General features: G+C 40.0%; 1 protein-coding gene across 1 annotated transcript in view; it reads left to right on the forward strand.

Moving 5' to 3' along the window:
* Window positions 1-22,442, forward strand: part of EPHA3 (EPH receptor A3) — a 177,767-nt gene that overhangs the window by 150,663 nt on the left and 4,662 nt on the right. Inside the window, exons 12-15 of the mRNA XM_082278329.1 lie at window positions 2,077-2,138; window positions 4,397-4,606; window positions 11,907-12,056; window positions 14,118-14,311. Of these exons, the coding sequence (XP_082134455.1) occupies window positions 2,077-2,138; window positions 4,397-4,606; window positions 11,907-12,056; window positions 14,118-14,311 (616 nt within the window). The remainder of the gene's footprint in view (window positions 1-2,076; window positions 2,139-4,396; window positions 4,607-11,906; window positions 12,057-14,117; window positions 14,312-22,442) is intronic.

The raw sequence follows: 22,442 nt of genomic DNA on the forward strand, positions 1-22,442 counted from the left end.
GAACAAACTCTGAATATTCCCAGCTGAAGGCAATAAAAGCCTCAGGGGTTCAACACCCTCTCCAGATAGCTCCAACACAGGAATTGAGAAATCTGCTCTGGAGCTATTTTTCTCCATTTTACTGGGCAAAAGTACATGGCCCAAAGTAAATAAACTAGGAAATATAATCATTTGTTTTATTTAATATTCTACAGGGTGATAGAAGGACAAGAAGCTTTTGGGTTTGGGGGTTTTTGTGTTTGCTTTGTTTTTTTTTAACAAATCAATCACTACCTCAGGCTTCCAACCTTGCTCCAGTGCAGAGTTGTTCCTCTGCTCCTCATGGATTTCTGTCCTGCTTTTCCCAGCTGCTGCCCTACCCTTCTGGGCACACTATAGGCAGCAATCTTAATAACCAGCATGCATGTTCTGCTTAGTTTACTAATAATTTACAGCAATTTGTAGTCTGTTATTATAATAAACCTGGGCAACACTGTTGACACAACTTGTTATCATTTATAAACGGCCATGCTTTGATAAATGGATGCAGGGGGTGCTTTTAAAACTTCAGAGCATGTGCTTCTTGTTATGGGCACGTTTCCAACAGAATGAGAGTGAAACCCTGCACTTAAGGCTTTTGGAGTGTGCGTAAGGAAGGCAGGAAGATGCTCCTGTAATAATTTGGAAGACATATTTCTTACTCTAATTTAAGTTCTTCTGATAAGTCTTGTAAAATTGCCTGAGTCTGTACAGAAACCAGGCACTTGTCTCTTGGATTCAAAGTGCATGGCAAAGCATATGGATTTATCATAGAAAGTTTTGGATAGCTCTGTACTTGAAAGGTCCAGCAGCATCTTGTGTGTGTTACTAGAAATCCCTTTGTATTCATGTTACACACAGAATGTAATTAAGGTACTTTATCTGTGTATTTGTCGCTAACAAGACTAAGCATAAATAGAGGTTTTTCAAGCTTTTCCATTGTTAGATCTTGTATCTGTATCATCTCCTGTATCATTCAATATTATTATTGTGCATACAGTATTTCCTCCTGGTCATTGGATGACAGTCAATTACTCATTAGTGTGACTCCCACAGTGTAACACACCGTTTTTGCCACAGAAAGAAGACATTTGAACCCATTAATGCATCATTTTCTTCTCATACTAAACTCATTCTTTGAAATTACTATTTCTCTTCTAAGATTTCCATTTGCTAGAAGCTGTATTTTTTTGAAAAGCAAACAAAAAAGGAGTTGTTACCATTTACTTGGCTTTTTTAATGGCTTTCTTGTTCTTAATTAAACCAGGTGCCTTTATCAAGCCCCATGCTGTTCAATTTTAAAAGCTAAAATTTCACCGTACCCACTATACAATATGCAGGCCTTCATCCTACTTTTATGGTCAGATGCCTTCCTGCATTTTATATGCAATAATAATTCATCTCCCTGAATAACTTCATGCTCTTACCCAACTTTACCACAAAGAGAAAATAAGCAAAGCTTTAGTAAATATTATGAAATAATAAAATCCATATGATGGTAAAATACTCGCAGGGCAATGACCTTGGTCTGAAAACTTCACCATCATCACGTTAATTTTTGCATTAGTTTCTCTCCAGCATGTCAGAGCTGCATATAAAATCTTGGTTGTGTCACAAAATACTCTGGGGTGGAAGGAATGGTTTCAAGCACTGGGCTGAATATGTGTGGATGAGTTTTGGATGATATTAAAGGCTTTTCAAGGGCTGTTTCCTTAGAGTTTGCTTTTGCCCCGTGAGTGCAGCATGTTCAGGTCCCAGCTGTGTCCAGGTTTGTGCTGTCGGTGATCCCAGCAGAGAGGGAGGCAGGACTGCCTGGAAGGAGGGAATGCCCATCTTACAGCTCTGCTTCTCTTCCCAGTGCCCTGTGTTTTACTGTGCATTTTCCATCTTTGTCTGCACCCAGCCTTGGTTTGCCTGTGCGTCTTTTGCTTCCTTTCTAAATGTAAAAATTATTCTTGGGGTTAGGAAGATTTGGACACATTCCTGAAATGCCTGGGTTAGCTGATTGTATTCCAATGTATTCCTTTAAAAAACCTGACCCCTGTGCTCTGTTTGCAGGTAAACCAGTTATGATTGTTACTGAATATATGGAAAATGGTTCCTTGGACAGCTTCCTACGAGTAAGTGCAATAGGAAAGTAAATGGGGCTGAACTGCCTCTTGTTCTGAACTTGTTAGTGATTTTCTGCCACTCTACACTGATTCATCATCAGCTCTTGTTGCTTGATAATTCTGTATTTCCATTTGGGTTTTTGTGTATCGTGATGTGCCCAGAAAGCCACGTAGGGATCTGCTGGTCCGTTTGCAGTAAGCATTTTTTCCAAAATTAAGACAATTTTGGTCTCATTAGTATGTCACATCTACTAAAAATGGACAAAACAAAACATTCTGGAGCATAAAAATGAGAATTGTTTTTCTGGAGGCTGAATTGTGACTGTAATGCTGTTATGCTTATTAGTTGGCATCCTCTATGTCTAAGCAAGAGATTTTTTTAAGTGGATGGATTTGTGGAAATTTTATCAGTAATGAAAACGTGAGAGAATAGCCCCATACCTGAGGATGTTAGAAATGTTTAGCTAGCAAAGTCTACTGGCCTGTTTTCTTTTCCCAACCTTAGACATACTAATGCTGTGGCTGATTTATCTTTGTTTTCTGTCAAAGTTGGTAGTGAGCCTAAAAAAATTAAAACGCTCCCTGTGTCACCAAGATTTACTTGTGGCAAAACAAGGAGTGCAGGAGAAATGAAATCCCATCTGAGGGGAAACACTGGTTTAATTTTAATTTGTTAGGGCAAACTCAGCTTTGGCTGGGAGACTGCTTTGGTTCTGCCATGGTTGAATGACATTATCCCCCAAATTCATAACATTGAACTAGACATTTAACCCCAAAAGGGGATATATTGTCAACCTTAGTTTCACTATGTACTATATATGTTATGGTGTCTACTGGAGCATGTAAAATACATATAAATAATGTGTCAGTAGAGCTGAATGAAATATCTCTGTACTGAACTATATATATTTTTTGTTTAGGCTTGAAATCCTTGAGGGGAGCTCTGAGGAAAGGAGAATAATTTCTGACTGCACAGAGCAGTTGTTCAGCTTGTTCTTTCACTTTAGTGTGATTTTGGTTTTTTTTTTACTACGCTTGTGTGGAAACATAGATAAGAACCTTGTGACTCATTAATATCACAGGCAACTTGGGCCATATAACCCCTTCTATAAATGCCTTTGAAAACTACTTTGTTTGCTTTCCCCATTGCTATTGAAAGGCTCTTTGAGCATCTGATTCTGTTCGTGGTTAGAAACCTTCTGGTTTTTAGCTAAATCTTTTCCAGAATCTATGTAAATTCTCTTGGGTTGGCTCTAATAAAAAAAGAAGGACAGAAAACTGCTAAGAATCTTTTAAAATAATTAATTTCTTCATGAAGGGGAATTCTGAGAAACTGTTCAAGCATCCACTGTGCCATATATTTGTCTAATGTTTACAGTGCTAATATCACCCCCAAGTACCCTAATCAAAAACGAAAAATGGATTCAATCAGTCTGGCAGACTGATTCATGTCAGATCACCTCATGTGGCAGAGCCAGCTCCCCTGCATTTAATAAAATTCCAGAAGCAGCAGCACGAGGAGTTGGAGAGCTGCCCATGAGGATACATTTACAGCACTGGGGAATTCGTTTGGGAGCTGCACTACAACAAACTGCTGTCCTATTGTCTGTATATCCATATATCAATATCAAAAGTAGATGTTAACAAAAAGGATTAGTAAGAGTTGGGAGATGTAAATTATGCCCGGAAGTAGATGATTAGAAATATATGCAACCAGTGGTTTCGAGACTAAATCACAGTGTGTTTCAGTAATTTCTGTGTTCCTGAAGTTGAGGAAAATTTTAAGGAATTAGTTTAAAACTAATGGAATTTGAAAGCCACTGACTCAGATCAGCATTTGCTTTTGTTAAATCAATTTCTTGTGTAATAGAAAACTTTCATTAGGCCATTGGGGAAGGCTTGGATTTTCACTAAAAAATCCTGTGGCCTTTCAGGGAAGTTGGACATCTGTTTCTCTAATGTTCTGACACTCTAGTCTCAGGAGCACACACAACTTAGATTTATGTGCTGCTTTCACACATGTCCCATCTAGGAAGTTAAAAATCTGCTGACAGCAAGAGGGGAAAAATGAATTTTTATCTGAATTGCAAATCTGTCCCCTTCCCTCAGCTGATTGGGAGATCAACATGGTTCCACGTGTGGCATGTAAATCACAATGCCTGACTCACGAGCTCTTCATTTGAGGAGCTTCCAGGGTATTTTATAGAAAAGTCTGTGCAAGGAGGAACATGAGCAATCCCTGACATGACATTTTCAATGTTTTCCAGAAGCACGATGCCCAGTTCACAGTGATCCAGCTGGTGGGCATGCTTCGAGGGATCGCATCTGGCATGAAGTACCTGTCGGATATGGGTTATGTCCATCGGGATTTAGCTGCTCGTAACATCCTCATCAACAGTAACCTGGTATGCAAAGTCTCTGATTTTGGTCTCTCTCGTGTGCTGGAGGATGACCCAGAAGCTGCTTACACCACAAGGGTGAGTTCCTGTGTTTCTTTACCCTTTTAAAATTCTTGTTGGTTGTGACAAAGGCTGAAATCTGGTGATCCCTGAGGCTGTGTTGCAGTCTTGTATGGCCAGAGATGTTCAATAAACCAGAAGCTCATCAGAGTTATTTTTTAATTCATGTCTCAGAGAAAATAGAAGGCAGAAAGTATGGTTTGTGTTGTTAGATTACTTTTCTTAAACTATGCAAAATTCTTGGCTCAGTTTCTTTCTTCTGGATGTGTAAAGGAGTGAATATCACAATTAAGCCCTGAGTTCTTTTGGCACACATTATTTTAAGACCTCGTGTGTGCTTTGAGAAGTTCTAGTTGCACTGCTGGTTTAGCTCCCACACAGTAAAAAAAAAAAAATTATCCTACCCGTCAAATTTTTGTGTGTTTTCTAGTATGACAGGACACATGTGGTTGCAGCATACTGATATCACTGTTTTGCAAGGCTGTATCATTTATACCTGCTCTTGTACCTCTAACTGAGTAAAAACTTGATTAAAACAAGAAAATGCACACCTGATTATCACCCTGAATAACACTTCCATTTTTTTGTGGAAGCCTTTGGCTGTTTGTATATATGTGTATTACACTTGGAGATCTGGTTGTTCATTTGAGTTCTGTTAAAGGGAATTTTCTTAACTTTAGACAAAGTGACATTAATATCCAGTATCTTAGTCAAGCGTAATTTGCTTTGCTCATAGTAATCACCTCATCTTCACTGGTACAAACCAGATTACAATGTATCAGCACAACCTTCATGTGGGTTTTCTAAGTTTTCCTTCATTCCTGAGCACTGACAGGAGCAATCAGTAATTTTAGTAGTTTACATGCTGCCTTCTCCATGATTGAAATAAAATAGCATGTGAGAAATTAGTAAAGAAATCCTGGCAGTTTTCTGGCACATTATATACACATACATTAATAGATACGTACTTATCAATCATACCTTCATAACTTACCAGGCATAAAGACTCTATTCTTTACTTGACCTTTCAGTGTTTTCTTTGCCCTCTGATAAACTTTGTCATGTAGTTAGAAATATGCAATATATACCACTTTAGAAAACTGTCTGCAGAGATCTCTCATGGTTAACATAAAGAGAAATCAGTAGGAGAAAGCAGTTTTCATTCTCAGTAGAGTCACAGCATTAATAAATAAATATTCCTGGAATGCAAGAGTTCCTCAATAGAAAATGGTCCACTCTTTTATTTTCTAAGAATTTTTCCCAAACTTACTGTTCTTGCTGGTCTCCTTCAGATTATTTTCAACTTCACTACATTTTCCTTAAATGTGATGCCCAAACAGGATCCTAATCCACAGCACTAGGCACAGCATATTTATCTCATGTTTCTTACACATGACCTTTCTGTTAACATCTCCTTTCTCAATTTCTCATCCCACCCCCAACACGTGTTCTTTGCTTGGGCACACACCTCTGACAGGCTTCAAAGTTCAATTCTCTTATTTCAAAATTGATCTGGGCGTGCAAATCATCTATAATTCAGTAAAGACATTTTGTGTGCTTGCATTAAGAGCTGAGAATTCAAGTCCTAACTTAATTCCTAGTTAACTTAGGATAGAAAAAATTCTGTCTCCCCATCAAACTGCAGAGCTTTTTATTAGGGAAGTGCACCTCCCTGAAAACGAAGCTATCACATCAGTGACATGTCTGTGGGTGGCTTGGACAAGCCAGGGTGCACAGATGTTTTCTGCGAGTGTTCCACATGAATTTGCTCTTACTCTCCTCCTGCCACCTATCTTCTGAGCCTACCTGCCTATTTGCAATTAGATAGTGAAATCAGATAGAAAGAAACTATTTTGTAATCATCTGTGTTCAGTAAACTCCATCTGGCGTTTGTGGTGTGTGTGCAAACTGCTGCAGGAAGATGCTCACATAACTAAAACTTTCAAATACAACTTAGGACAAAGCTAAATTTTTTTCAAGAGTTGTTGCTGTGAATATTCCTCTGCCACATGTTGGCTCTGAGAGAACAAGAAGGCTATGTGATAGTCATCTTTTTTTGCTCACTTTTTCTTCAAAATGAATCTTATGCTCATGTCAAGGGAGTGTTTCCAGGTGGGATGCTTGATCCCCAGCTGAAAAAAATGGGGACCACATATGTGAAACAGAGCTTCAGTCCACTGGCAGAGAGCTGAGCAGTTCATGCTCCTGCTGCTTGGCCATTTCACAAAACACAGGACCATTTCCTAGGCTGCTCTTAGCACTAATTACAGGACAAAGCCAAGACAAAGATAGTGCCACTTTTTAAAATAATGGCATCATCTCAAACTGTTTCATGCCTAATAATGGCATTGTCCCAAACTGTTTCATGTCTTTAAAACTAAAGGATGACAACTGCTTTATAAGCTATTTAAAAAGACCCAAAAAAATCTAAATTATAACTCCCAAGTTCAAACATTATGTTGATGTCCTCCTGTCCTCCATCTCCTCCTACTCCCAGTTCTCCGTGTAGTATCCATGGTACTAGGGAAATTTACAGAGTTAGCTGCAAAGATTAGAGTTAGCTTTATCTATTTAGGCTCCTTTTCTACCTTTATTTTCCACCTGTAAATGTCAAAGCCTGAGAATGATTACACTGCTTTAAATCATAGTTGCAAGTCAGGCTTGATCTCCCCTCAAGAAGCCCAGCGAGGCTTCCAGTGCTCACCACTGCCTGGGTGAAATTTTACGTTGTGCTGTTCTCAGAAGCCATGTCTGAAGCTTTGCATAAAGGCTATGAACATGTATTCTTTTATATATCAATAATTTATGTATCCCTTTATATATCAATGCATAATCTGTGATATTCCTGCTATTGTACAAGAAGCCTGAAGGACAATGCAAAGATCACAACTGCATGTGTGAAATACGGCAAATCAGGAGTTGTAAGGAACTTTCCTGCCTGACAGGGTCATTTTTTTACCTCCTGAATTATTGTCACTGCCTTGATACCACAAAAGGCCTTTGGCATCCTAGGGGCTCTGCCTGCTTACAGAAGCAGAAGCCAGTATGTGAATCAGGCTGACTGGCTGTTGGGATTTTTTTGTTTTTTACAGAGTCTTTGTGCCTGAGGGGATGTGCTGTAATTATCTACATGCTCCATATCTATTCACTTCTAATTGAAACACCGAGATTGTATTACGATTGTCAGTGTCAAATGGATCTGGTTTATCCTTATTATTTTTTCAATGTCTGTATGACAAGTGGGTGGACTAACGACACAGTATGAAGTGGAAGTGAATTTAAGCCATCACAGTTGTAGAGGGACTGTAATTGTGTCTCTCAAAGACAATATTTGGGTAATCAGTAGATGAACTTTGACTATTTAAGCACATAGATACATCACCAGTGTTCATGACATTTTAATGTAAATGCAGCCCATGCTGGACAAAAATCAGCTGTGTTTTCCCTATATATGCAAAAGCACAGTGATCCATTCTGAGTGTATTGAAGGGTGTGGCAAGAAAGGAAACAAAACCCCATAAATTCTCTTGCCTGATAAGCACAAGGGAGAGGAACAGTGTTCTGTCATCACTGACTACTCTAGGGGGCGATAATTTCAATATAAAAATATTCATTAGTAAGGGACTGACAAGCAGCATCAGATAATTTTCAGGTGTGTAAGAAGGTAAGTCAGGCTCATCTCACTCACATGAAACTGTCTTGTTCTGTAGCAGTAAGATATCTCCTGAACTCTCCTAAGTTCTGGCGTAATGAATGAATGTCAGACTTTTATCTTCAGCTTTTTCTGCAAAGTCCTTCTAGTCATTCAGTTCGAGTCCATTTTTCTTGATTCTCTCCTCCCCGGGCCTGTGGCTTAGGTGCCTGTGGCTGTCACCCTGTAACAGATTATAAATCAGAATATTGGAATGGGTTCTGAAGTCCTGGAAACAGCTGCCTTGTGCTGGAGTGCCAGACGTGCTGGAAATAAATTGAGGACTTCATTGACCTTAGATGAATTATACTGCAGGAATAGCAGCTCCATCCACAGAAGATAAAACTTTGGTTACTGCTGGCTCACTGATTTCAAACCCTGAGAGAGGTTCTCTGACCTAGACTGCCTGGGATTTTCAGCTGTAATAACAAACTCCTGCAATTTCTAGCACCAAAGCTGTCTTTCTACTCAAATTCAGGGAGCTTGGCTTTATGATAAGCACACCCTTAAAGGGAGGCCATGAAGAAAGTATATAAAAACTGTATTTGTCTTCAGAAAATAGTCAGTAAATATATCGTTGTTCTTGTTCTTAAACTATTCCAAAAAAAGAGTCAGCAAAATGTCTTTTTAAAAATAATTATAAGACATTTTTATGACAAACTGGGGAGCAGAATACCAAAATTACACTTTTAGACTCTATTCAGTGGCAGTTGATGTCTTTTTTTAACTACATTTTAATTAATATTTTTGTCTTATTTATAGTAATGCTATGTGTATCTGCAGGTATATAGGATTACAGCTGAGGCTTAGCAAAGAAAATTGGAGAGCCACTGACTCACACTCATTGTAATGCGGATCTGGGGTTGCTGTACCTTCCTTTTTCAGTAAAGCAAAGCTTTAAAAACTTATTTCATTGAGTTTCTAATCTTCCTGCAATAAAGCAGTCCCAAAATGTTAGGAGAGGAATTAATTACCTTTTTTTTTTTTTTTTTGCAAATCTGTTTCTCCAATTGCATAAATGACTTTCTACATAAGATTATAAAGACCTTCTATCAAATATGAAATTCCTGCCCTTGTCTAAAGTGCTCATATTCTAGTCATGAGCACATTTTTCTGTGTGGCACCTGGCCATTATTTCTCTAGGGTTCAGCAAGAAGGGCTGCATTTCCCTATCTTGACATGAAACTACAAAAGTGACCCATGGAAATTCAGATTTTTAGGGAGAAATATTCTGAAAACTCAAAAATGTTACTATTTATGTGGGTCTGCTGGGCAGGCCTTGGGCACCTTGGCTTTGCAGCTGTGTCAGTCTGCTGTTGAGGTGATTTCTGAGCCTGTGGGACAAGTGGGAGATGCCTGATTAGGAAGTTCTTTCTCTTCATGGTGGTGGGGTTTGTGTTGGTGTAGATTTAGGACACAGCTTTCCCCCAGGATTGACATTCTTTATTGAAAACCAAAGTTCACTACTAGCATAGAAAACAGAGAGATTGATTTCTTTATCAGCCTCACATCTAAAAATGTAAGTGGATTTGTTGTGAAAACACAAGGCTACAGGAGAGCTTTCCTTGTTTCTTGGCTGGGCCTTGGACTCACTGAGGGCCCCTGGACACTTGTAAAGGGAGTATAGTATTGCTTATTAATTGAGTATGAGAAAAACAAAGTCATTTTTATGTTCTTGGTGCTGTTCTGGAGCAGCACTGGGAATTGTGAATAAAGTTATAATGCATGGAAAATACAATGTACTTTTTGTGACTAAAGAACATCATCTAATGGATTAAATTTCCAAGAGAGAGACAGAGAGACTCTTCATCTGGCTTCAGTGATAAAACAGTGGTTTCAAATACTCCAGTTTATTTTCTGTGTCCTCTTTGCTGGTCCACAAGTGATACGTTAATTCGGTGTTTACCTAATTTTAAGGGTTGTGTGGAAAATGAAGGTTTGTCTTTTGGTAGGGAGCTCTGCTAAATAGAATGGGATCCATGAAAACCACATGCCAAGATAATTCTCTCCCTGACCTTTGGCAAGCCTCTAAGACATATCTAGTGACATTTTGGAGGTCTAAATTGTAGTCTGAGTCAGGCCTGCCTGTGTTGTTTATACTTAATTTAATTTGTGCAATATTAGCCATGAAAATGAAGATGCTTCAGTGTTTTTAGACTGTATTTAGGTTTCTAATTAACACGAATGCCTGCATTTCTATTGTTAACCAAGATAGTCAGTCTAAAGCTGGTGACTGTATAGCTACCTTCAGGGCAGGAACAGTTTATGGAAGTGTAGGCAAAGCAGTAATATATTTAAATCTTTTTTTCTTGCTGGTTACTCAGTGGAAGTAAGAGCACTCTTCCCACACGGTGGTTGTGAGGAGAGGTGTGTGACTGGAGTATAATGAGGGTGTCAGAAGTACTGCAAAGAGCTGGTCTGGTGTGAAATCTTCAGAATATATTCTGTACGTGTTGTGCATAACTGGAAATAACTTTAAACTCTCACAGTTTTCTGTACCAAAACACATTCACTCCAGAATTGTCTTCAGGGACAAGTTTTGCAGCGCTCTCTTTTAGAACTTTATTTTCTCATGTGTGAATCTCAAAAACCTCTGTCAAAGATGGTATCACCAGGAATTGTCTCTTGCCTCTAATTCTCTCATTTTAGAAACTCAGCCTGAGGTTCTTTGTGTGCATTTTACTAATTTGACCTACAGCACCAGGTGGTGGCCATGACCAGAGAGAGATGTTCCCCTAACTACCATGTTAATTGTACTGGTAGCTTCCCTTCTCTTCAAGTTTGTCATTTAACGATAGCTTGCTTCTCTTATGACTGTAAAAAATGTCCGAGGCCGCTCTCCCAGCTGACATTAGTGCACTCTTCCCTCTGCACAGATGACCCCATCTGCATCTGACTTTCTGTGACTGTCTCAGGGAGCTTTGGAATGGGAAATTTGTGCTTGTGGTCACAGTCACTGCCTTGTGCAGCTGGAGGCTTGGCTTTGGTGAAACAGAGCAGCATCATGGCCCCTCATTTTCCTTGAATGTCCTAGAAAACATGGGGTGAAAAGAGGTGAAGCCATGCAGGTTCCACACCAACAGGGAATTCACTTCAGTGCCTTAAAATGAGCCAAAGCCAGCCCTCCTGTGGTGTGCAAAAGGACCTGGGTTATAAGCAAGGACCTTGGACTGGGTTTTTCACCTTTAATGCTGCATGACTGTCATGCCAGTTTCCAAACATTTTATTACTGCAAATCAGCCAGGCTTGATTTACCATTTACTCTTATCTGTGCAAATTATGCTGCACATTTTACATATATATATATATATATATATATATATATATATATATATATGTATATATGTATGTATGTGTATAAAGTATGTATCCTGTCCTGGATATCTATACTGTATATAGATAAATCTGTGGTAAACCTACTAGATATCAGAAGATTTTGCACTGAAATGTATTTTACTCTCCCTTTTGCTCCCATGGTAAATGGCAGCAACGTTTTCCAGCTTACACTGGGGTTTTTTTCATACCAATATCATGATAACTGAGAATCTCAGAGATAAAATAATCAACACAAAATCATATTTGTTGCAGGACAGTCAGATGGATTCTTTGGTTTTGTTTTGCTCCCAGGGGGGCAAGATTCCCATCCGATGGACGTCTCCAGAAGCCATTTCCTATCGGAAGTTCACGTCAGCCAGTGATGCCTGGAGCTATGGGATTGTCCTCTGGGAGGTGATGTCTTATGGGGAGAGACCCTACTGGGAGATGTCCAACCAGGATGTGAGTAAACTGTTATCTGAGTTAGGTTCTCAGATTAAGGAAGTTCTCAGAGTAAGGAATCAAGCTGTGGAAGGAAGCCAAGCATGATGAGACTCAGTGGCTCTGAGTTTTTGATGGTGACATTGAATAAGGTGGAGAGGTGAAAATCTCTGCATCTTCCTGGTCAAGTAAAAGTTCATTGGAACTTAACAAATCCACCATCTTTATAGCAGAGTGCTTTGGACCTCTGAAGGAGCAGAGTAGAGAATTTTATCCCATTGGTGGTTTCCTGTAAGATGATGCAAACAATTCCACTGCAGTGAGGTCACTGCCTTTTACATTCCTTTGTTCGTTTTTAGAAAACCCTCCTAAATTTCTGTTGATCCCCTTTAGTTCCACTTGTATAATATTCTATAGAAATTTTCTGTAAATGTCAAATCCACTGAATAAATTGCTCTTGGCACTTTTGAAAAAGAGAAGCAAAGAATTTCTGCTAAGAGTTTAATGAAACCAAAATGCTTCTGGAAGTAATCAATGGATAATTTAGAGAAGGAGAGTGATCTGATTAGACTTCCAATACAGGTTTCTTTGTAACATTAGTAAACTGTCCAAGCCTGCAATCCAAATGATTAATGGAGGTCTCCCAGTATTTTTTAAAGAAGCATAACATTTCCCCAAAGAAGATCTTGATTATATCTGTTTTGGGTTCTTTTTCTGTTGTTTTATTAATTTTAGATTCATTCCACAGGAGTTACTTATGAACCAAATTTTATGGAATGCAGTCACTCACACAAATAGATTTTCCAAGGAACTGATATATATTGTTACAAGTCCTGAATTAAAATAAATAAGTCAGTAACACAGTTGTAGTTAAACATTTTCTGTACTACTTTATGTTAAACAAGGGAAAGGAGAAGAAAACTTCCTTTAAATGGGTACCTCTGCAACCCAAGTCTCTGCAGAAAACAGTGCTTTTCTTTTAATTGGTAATGAATGTTTTTTCTATTGTTTGTGGAGGTTAATGTATCCTGTTGTGCAGACTGATATGTTAGTGGAATGCCTTTAATAATATCCCATTAAAATCAGAAACAGAAGGATTAACCTATTTATGTGCCTCTCCTTCATGGCTGCTTAAACCATTAACTGTTCTCTTGTCCTTGTTCTGATTCAGAATAGTTTGTTCTGCTTTTCAATTAATTGATCCAGATAAAAAGGACAGATTAACAGAGTATGGCTTTGTAATTTTCTACTTTGAATGCATTGGGGTTTTTTATTCATGGTGCAATAGATCCTGTAGGCCTGATCAAGAGGTGTTAGACTCTAGTGAAAAGGCTGGATTAAACAGCTTCTGGACAACGTAAATTCTAAACTGTTCTTGTTTATGTGTGTGTCAATCTGGAAAAATTCAATAGACAATCTAGACAAATTTTATCAATCTAGGCAAGTTATACAAGAATTGGGCTGGCACTGCCTAACAGAAAGTGTATAGGTGTCTGTGATGTAAATTTTAAAAACATTTTGTGGCCCTGTGAGATCATCCACAAGACCGTTCGTCTGTTGGTTCAGGATGTCCCGTTAGTGGGCAGGTTGATTTTTCAGCAGGGTAGGTTGTTTTTTCTGTTGTTTTTTTGAGTTGTGTCCACTGGAGGATGTGGAAAGGTTGCTTTTTTCTGACTTTTTTTGGACTCCAGTGTCCACTGGAGGATGTGGAAAGCATGTGTTGCTAAGGATGATCAGAGGAGAGATATTCAAGACCTTTTGAAGATTGGCATACTTAAGCAAGCACTTTCTAACTGTGGCTTTTGTTTATGGATTCAGTTGAATGGAGTGTGGGTTTTTGAGATCCTTTCCACACTCACCTTCTTCAAAGTCACACACTGCATCTTAACTCCCTTTTCTGCATGCCTAATCTACTGCCTGGTTTACTTTGCAGATAAACGAGAGGCATTGCATGACAAGGCAATTAGTGAATAAACACGTTTGTTTAAACTCAGAATGTCCACGTTAATGCTCACAGAGCTGATAAAAACCAAGTTGGTGTAAAGTGCCTTTAAGTTTCCACAAACTTTTCTCCTTGTGCAGGTGATTAAGGCTGTGGATGAAGGGTACCGCTTGCCACCTCCCATGGACTGCCCAGCTGCCTTGTATCAACTGATGCTGGACTGCTGGCAGAAAGACAGAAACAACAGACCCAAGTTTGAGCAGATTGTCAGCATCCTGGATAAGCTGATCCGTAACCCCAGCAGTCTGAAAATCATCACCAACGCGGCAGCAAGGTGACATAGTAGATCTTACATTGCTCATGAACCTCTTTGATTCCTTCATCTCCTGTAATTAGGATCTGTTTGCTCTCTTTGCTTCCTCTTCACCCTTTAACTGTAGCTGTTTGTAATATTTAAAGATACAGAATGCTTCCAGACTATCCCTTTGGAAGAAGGATTTAATATTATTGGTTTTATTATTGCTGGTTTTTTTATTAATTATTTGCTATTATTTATCCAATTTATGAAAGATTTTTATTTTAAGGTTTTGAAACCCATTGTAGAATTGAGCAGAGTTTTATGAGAAAAGCACAGCTGGCAGATTTGGCCATCATGTGATCTTCCTTTTCCTTCTGCTCTTTGGTGGTGTTTTAAGTGCTTAGTGTTTCATAGGTTACAGCCAGCCACGTTCCTAAGTATCTTTCTGAATGGGGTCCAAATACACTTGTGCTCTTCTCTGACAAGTCATGTTAACTTTAATCATATGAATAATGTTTCTTTGCTTTCTGTAGTGCTCACAGACTTAAAAATGCACTTACGCTCTCTTAGATCAATGTGTTAACTAGGAATTAATTTGCAACCTGTGCAATGTTCCTAATTGCATTAAAAACTTTCATTTTTAATCCTGCGTTTTCAACACACTCTGAAACATCATCACTATGATGAGATAAGAATTATCTCATTGAGAGTGAGTAGCTGAAGAGTGTGTTGACACCTAGGGGCATAATGAGGATGTGGTGAAAGAAGAGCTTTAGTTAAGTAGGGTTAAAGAGAATTCGTTTGTACAATGCACAAAATGTCATACTCTTACTGGAGGGGTGCAAAAGATGTAAAATTATTTTTAGCATGAATGCTAGTGCCAAATCCTCTGTCAGCAAAGCAGGCAGAGTCAGGAAGAAATGCACTCTGCTTCTCTGCTGCTTCAGACCCACGCCTTGGAGGTTGTTCTGTGTTTCACTGGGCAAGAGACCAGAGCCTGACACGAGGCAAGTTTCAAAAGGGAACACAGAAGACCTTCCTGTTAGACCTTTACTTGAGATGCAGCATGCTTCCCACCATGGCAATTGAATGGGAAGGCACACAAGGAAATGGAGCAAAGGCAGTGGAAAGAACTGCATTGATCCTGCAGCCTGCTGTGTGACTGCCATGGACCTTGCCTCCTTCTTCCTGGCCCCAGCTTTGTGCTGCACCCTCAGCTAGGGACTGACCACTCTAATTACCTCCTACTGCCACGCCAGAGAGGAGAAAAAGAAAGTAGAGATGGGAGGAGAAAGGCAGTCATACTAATGGGCTTTGCTTTTAAATTTATATATTGAGAGAAGATGGCTTGCACACTAATTATGTTTCAATAATTTGCTTCGTGAGTCTTTAACACATAGGAAACCACATGCTTACAGAAGCAATTATGTCTAGGAGTTGACAGAAAAAAAACAACCAAACAAACAAAGCAACACAACACATTTTTGGGAAAAACACCAAACTGTTTAAACACCATTTTCTCAGTCAAGTACATAACTTCCAAACACCTTGCACCCCTATTTGGCAAACAATTGGTGCAAATAATTATTTTATAGGGATATGCTGCAGCAATCTGCTGAATAGGGGAGTTGGGAATCATAACTATCTTGTCTGGGTTTGGAGGCTTGATTGCAGAAACTAATGCTGCATATTTTGCATTCCAAACAGAAGCAAAATGCTCCCTGTTTGCTGTCCTTCCAGTTGCAGATTTGAACCACAGCAGAGCTGAAAACAACATGAAACCATCATTTCCAGTTACCTGTTCATAGCCAGTAGAAGCTGATATCCTCTAATGGAGACCAAATTCAGTCTGAGCACTGTTTCCACCTGCTGGGCTCTGTGCAGGAGCTCTACAGTGGGATATTGTTCCCCTCTGTCTCTCTCGTGCTCTCTGTGCTCCTGTTCCATTCTGTGCTGGTGCAGAGGGGTGGCAGAGGCTGCACATCCCTAACACAGTGCCGTGCTCTCTGCTCATGGGGAGGGAAGGAGGGAAGGAGGCTGCTTGCATGGTAGGGGACTTCTCACAGCTGCTTTAGGTGAGCTCTCAGTAAAATGCTCCTCCTGCTGCTGCTTTCACTTTGATACAGAGCGCATTTCTGAGGAGGGCGGCATCAAAGGGGATTTTATTCCTTGCTTCCTTCCCAATTACCCTTCCACTGCCACATCCCTGCACATTCCCAAGCAGTGCAGTCTCTCTGCCTTTCTGCAGCTCCTCACTCCCTGCTGACAGACAGGGCACTGTGGAGTCCCAGCATGGGCGAGCCCAAGCCCTTACCCTCTAGGAAGGAACTTGTTGCAGTTCAGGGAATGTGTGATCCGTGATCTCTCCATCTCACACTCTGTCAGTGTCTGCAGGCCAACCCAGGCTGTCCTTAAACACAGCCATGTAAAAACACAAATGAGGGGTTGCCTGTGCCAGGTAACCATTGTCAAAGCAGACTAATCTCAAACCTTAGACTAATCTCAAACCTTAGACTGATCTCAAACCGTGGACACGGCTGAAAATCTGCAGCCAGCTCCACACCCCTTGGTGTCCTGCAGAGAGGCACTGGTGGCAGGTAACAGCCACTGGTGCTGCTGGCCAGGGACTGAGCCTGGAGGTTCAGCACTGCTTTTTTGACAGGCTGACAGAGAAAAATGAGGCTGAAAAATGAGAAGCAAGAGTTAAAACGGGCTCAGGGCTTGCCATAGCCTTGTGTGCAGGAATACGCAACTGATATTGAAGGGCTGTGAGTCAGAGCAGCTCCTGGAGAAGGGGACACAGTGGGATCCCTGCCAGTGCTCCTCTGCTGTCAGCAGCCAGAGAGGGACAGACATCACTGCAGAGGGAAAGAACTCAGGGACTCGGCCCCGAGGGCTCCAGGGACTCCATCTGCTCAGATGGCTGCTCTCAGTTGTTACTTGAGGCTGCAGCACTCCCACACCACCTCTCCTCCTACCCATAATAAGCAATTAATCTAAATTATAGAGGTCCCAGCTCTCTCTTAGCCATGTCTGTGGTGCTACTGGAGGAATGCTAAAGCTTGATGCCCACCATATGCTTGTAGGTGTTCAGAATATCCTCGGTCAGGGAAAAATGTTTAACCTGATGACATCTGCTGCAGATGCAAAACCTGTCTCTTCTTACAGATTTTAGGGCTGATGTTTGTTTAAAATAGTCACAGCACTGTTGTATCCTATTTAAAAAACATATTTCTGGAGGTGCATAGGACATCCCTGTCCTCTGGGTGCTGGTTGCTGTTAACTGACCTCCACTGGAGGATGTGCTTGGCTGTACATCTGATTCCAGGCCACAGCCCAGGCATGTTTTACACTAATACCTCACAGAAGAGGAGTCAAAGCCTTCAATTCTCTCTTTCCTTTAAAGTTTTCTATCCGTTCAGGCCACTCCATGGCATCTAATAATTTCTTGATGCCCGAGGGGATGTTTTTATCCTTATTGATCATTGCTTTGCAGACCATTCTACGTGCTTTTGAACCTTACACTGACAAAAGGTTTTTGTAGCCTCAGCACAGCAAACGTTTCATAATACCTTTCCTGGTGTTGTGTTTCATCTCAGATTCACGTGAAAGCTCCATTTCTTTTCCTTGTAAAGTACAGAGTAGGGCTGATTTCTTTCTTACCTGTCAAAATTCACTTTTTAATCAGGTGGCCACCTTGAGCTCTTGCTAACAAGACCTGCACTGGTTCTGGACACATGGGTTTTTGTGTCCCTTAGGCTGCCTGTAGTTAACCAGCTCTGTAAGGGGCTGTAGGAACAGAACTCAGTACAAGCCATGTGGTTTTCTAAAGCTCAACCTCATGATATTTTTATTTGATTTATGTCTTGCTGTTCTTTCCTGTTTTCTGAACATGATGTTCATTTTTCTAATGGAGTCCGTAGGTTGTTTGGATATCTTTAGGGTGGAAGTGAGTTCATCGTTCTTCCAGTTTTGATCAAGTTCATTATTTTTCCTCTCTAGCTTATTTTTTTTTTAGTCCACTGTGTATTACTTCACATTTGTGAGCATTTCATACAGATACAAAGCAGATGGAAACTTTTCTCAACTTGGGTTGGGGAGTCAGAATCACTTCACCCACCTGTGAGTGAGTTGGTGAGGCTGAAATGGCTCTTTAGCTGTTGTTTCATTTGTGAGGGGAAAAAATGTAACCCAAGTCATGCAACTGGAAACACTTTGTGTGCACTACAAATCTGAAATGCACTTGTGAAAATGATTTTTATCAATTTCACTTTTTTCACTTATTTATATTTATGATTTTTTTTATTCTTACTTATATTCCTGATTCTGAATTTATATATATATATATTTTTACAATGTATATTACCTTTTTATGTATATGAGTCTTACTTTTACATGGCCATTTCAAAAAATATATTTAAAACATGGAGTGTAATTTAATATATCTAAAGCATTTCTGTGTCCCAAAGCTGTCGTAATATAGTGTGATCTTGAGGTATCAGGGTTGTGACATGGGATTCAGGCAGCTCAAACGTTGTGGTAGCTTTCCCATATTTGCTGTGTGTGTTCACATCTATGATGTAGGGGGAACTGAAGCCCTTTAGCCTTCATGAACCTATGGAACAAGGAGTAGCTGAGTTAATGCACAGCCCTCTGCCAAAAAAAAAAAAGGCACTTGAAAAAAAATTGAAATTTGTTTCTAATTCCAACATATGACTTTCAGAAATTCTGGATTTCTGCCAGGCCTCTGATTGACTGCAAAACTGATGCGGAGTCTGCACAAAAAAATCCCAGCCTGCTTCTGTGTTTGCTTTTGGTAGAGTGAAAGTGTCAGGTATTGCTGCTGTTGTTTCTTTACACTGCAAGCACATGTTTAGGAGACGAGGAAATAATTGTGCTGCAAGGAAGGGGAGAAGAACACCTGAGAATTCAGGATATTTCAGAAAAATCATACCTGAAATTCTTTTCATATAGCCCAGAAAACTTAAGGAGTGAGGGTCAGGTATTCTTCCTGATGAAAAACCGTGTATGAATAATTAATTCCTCATACATTCTTTTAAATATTAGCAAGTTGTTTACAATCCTATCTTGACTTTCTTAAATTTGATGTGTTGTTTGAAATACTGGTTGAGGTAATTTCCTTGAGCAGTCTTTGGAAGGGCTGTTATTTGTGAGTAATTGATTTTAAGGGCTCACTGCTAAACATGTGCTTTGTTGTCTCTCATTGTGCTGCTCTCACTGGTGTCATCCTGAGACATCCAGGGGCAGTGTTTACAAATTGAAGTTTGCTCCTCACAAAGTTTATTTCCACTTAAAACCTGATAACTTGGTGGAAACACTCTACCTTCTAGCTTGGTAGGATTTTTATGAAAATCAAGCTCAAAAGGAGCAGTGAACAGGGCAAAGAAAAAATTCAGACTTGCTCCTTTTTGCAGCCTAATTCCAGCTCTGTTTTTACAAAAATATTTGCAATGAAATTACTGTTTAGATTGGCTGAACATTTTGTTGAGAAGTTCTCTTTTTTTGCCATTCAGGTCAGAAGGCCTCAGATGCTTGACATATATTGCTGACCTGCTGTAATATTGTTTGTTTGCTTCTCCTTGTTAGGAACTTCCAGGGTGGAAGAGAGAAGGAGATTTCAGTTTTCCTTGGATGTTGTCAGGGTCTTAACAAAGGGGTTTGAGTTTGGCCAAATGCTGTGTAGAGCAAGATTCTGTATGGATTTTAAGCTTCGTTTAAAATCCAGCAACAACATAATCTGTGTCCTAAACCCAGACTGTTCGCCCTAAAAGAATTCATGTAATGTAAACCTAAAACTCCAGCTCTCTCTCTCTCTGAAGCCTGCTAAACATAAAATAGTGACTTTATGGAAGGGGGGAAGAAACTGAACTACAAATCACAAAATGGAATACAGTAAATTGTACTTCTTGGTGTCTGAAAATAGTTTGGACTGTGCAGGAGTTAAACTGAAGAAATTTTTAGAGACTTCATTCAGCTAGAGACAGAAAAGCCCTGTTTTCAGCCGATTTCCCCAGCAGTCATTATTACTGAGCCTGGGGCAGGCACGGCTCACCCATTGTCCCTTCGAAGTGAGTAGATGGAAGTGAGCTGGGTTCCCTGTTAACAGGGACAGTAAAACATCTATTGGCACTTTTGCACCTCTAATTTGGTGAAACTCGGGCAGGAATTTGCAGCAGGCCGACTTGGGTACTGTGTAATTTAAAGAGAAATGCAGCTGGACCAGCGGGTGGCCTGGTGGGGAAGGGAGGCTTTGCTGTTCAGTGATTCCTGAGGTGTTTTCCTTCTGCTGCTCCCAGCTCGTGGAGCCCTCGTTAGTGGGGGTGGCAATTCCACACTGGGAGTGCTGGAGAGAGGAGCTGCACGGAGCCATGGCCGCGCTTCTTGTGGCAAAAGTAGAAATTCATGGTGCTGCCTGAGCTTTTTATGTGTTTCTCATGTATTTGTAGCTGTGTAGATGTCTGTAGCTCCAGTACTTTTCCTGCCCTTTCCCCCTAGATTTTGGACCAGTAAGGTGACCTTCTAAACACATCCCTGAAATATTGTTTAGATTAATAAATAATATTTATTCCAAGCAGGGGACCTACAGTAAGAAGTGGGTCAGGGAACCCCTTGGACCAACTCCAAGGGGCTGACCTGGGGGTGGGTTACTGGGGCAGCTGAATCTCCTATTGGATGTGCCTGTTAGATATCCTAATTAATTAACCTTATAAAATTGCAGAAATTTGATTTCAGGGTGTGCCCATCGCCACTGGGACACCTGGAAGCTTCCAGATAGAGGTCTGCTTTTTACTTTACTATTCTAACACTGCTGCAAGGGTTGGTTCTCTTTTGATTATAGGCGACAACAGTGCAGCCAAAGTGAGACATAAAGGGAAACTCTCCACAGCAAATGCTAGATTTTAAGCATTTTAAGAGCTTTATATAGCATTTTTCTCTCCCTCTTCTGAGGACCCTACAGACTGTCCTAACAATAATAACTGGTTGGCATTGAGGGTCTGTCAGGCAGCTACACATCCCAGGAAATGTGCCTGTATTTCCTTAAAAGCACAACTTAAGCAGGGTTATGAAAGGAAAAAAAAAAAATTCAGCAGCATGCTGGTATTTTTTGTCTTTAGTGGTTTGGTGTTGGGAAAAAGTAAATGTAGAAGCATTGACACACCCAGGAATATGATTTATTATCCCACCAAGATGCTGAGAAGATAAAGTATATTGAAAATCATGTTCTGAGAGGCAGCTAAAGGAGTAGGGAAGACTAAAGGACTGACTTTTGTTGAAATTTTATTTGCTTATTATCCTAGAGGAAGCTGTGGTAAGTTGGGGACTTTTTAGCAACAATGGAGCTAGGAAACAAGAAATATTGACATTTACAGAGGCGTACCATTTTTGCAGCCTCAACTGCACTGTTTTTCCCTTTGGTTATTTGTATGGCCCTTCTCCATTTCTGCAGCTCTCCTTTCACTCCAAGGAGCAGCCCAAGACCTGCTTATTTGGAGAGTATGAAAACATCACATGAAAGCCCTGGGGAAATGCAAAAAGCCCCCTTAAGAGGTGAATTGTACTTTAGGGACTGAATTACAGCCTGCTAAGAGCATGTTAAAAATGGGCATGAAGAGTTGGAACTCTGAAGATTTTTATCTTTAAGGTCCAGGGATAATCAAGTAAACAGAATAACTCTACTGCTCCTTTGCATGGCATTTATTTACTGGTTTCCTGTTATATACATTTGTGCATATGACTCTGATTGCTGTAGAAGATAAAACTGAAATTTGCTTTCCGTGCCACCTGATGGTTTTGAGTTATTTTGCTCTTGAAAGAGAATTCTTGTTAGACTTGAATTCTGTGCTTCAGCTTGCCGTAATCATAAAGCCCATAGGATTTGTGTTCCAGCCAGGCTCATAGGGAGCAATTTCACTTTACAAAAATCAGCTTTTAATTACCTAAAATTTGCTACAGGAAATTACTTTATGGGTTTTTTTTGGTTTTTAAAAAATGCTTTCCTCTTTAAAAGAAATTGACTGTGGAAAAGAAAGTCCAGATTTTAAAAACTGAAGGTTGGTTGTGCTGTTTGGAGGAAGGGATGGAAAGAGAGAGGCTTCTACAGTACAAAGTCTGGCATTGTGTGTGCACAGCTCCTCTGTGTATTTGC

The sequence above is a fragment of the Coloeus monedula genome, assembly GCF_965178545.1.
Source record: "Coloeus monedula genome assembly, chromosome: 3".
Classification (NCBI taxonomy): Eukaryota; Metazoa; Chordata; class Aves; order Passeriformes; family Corvidae; genus Coloeus; species Coloeus monedula.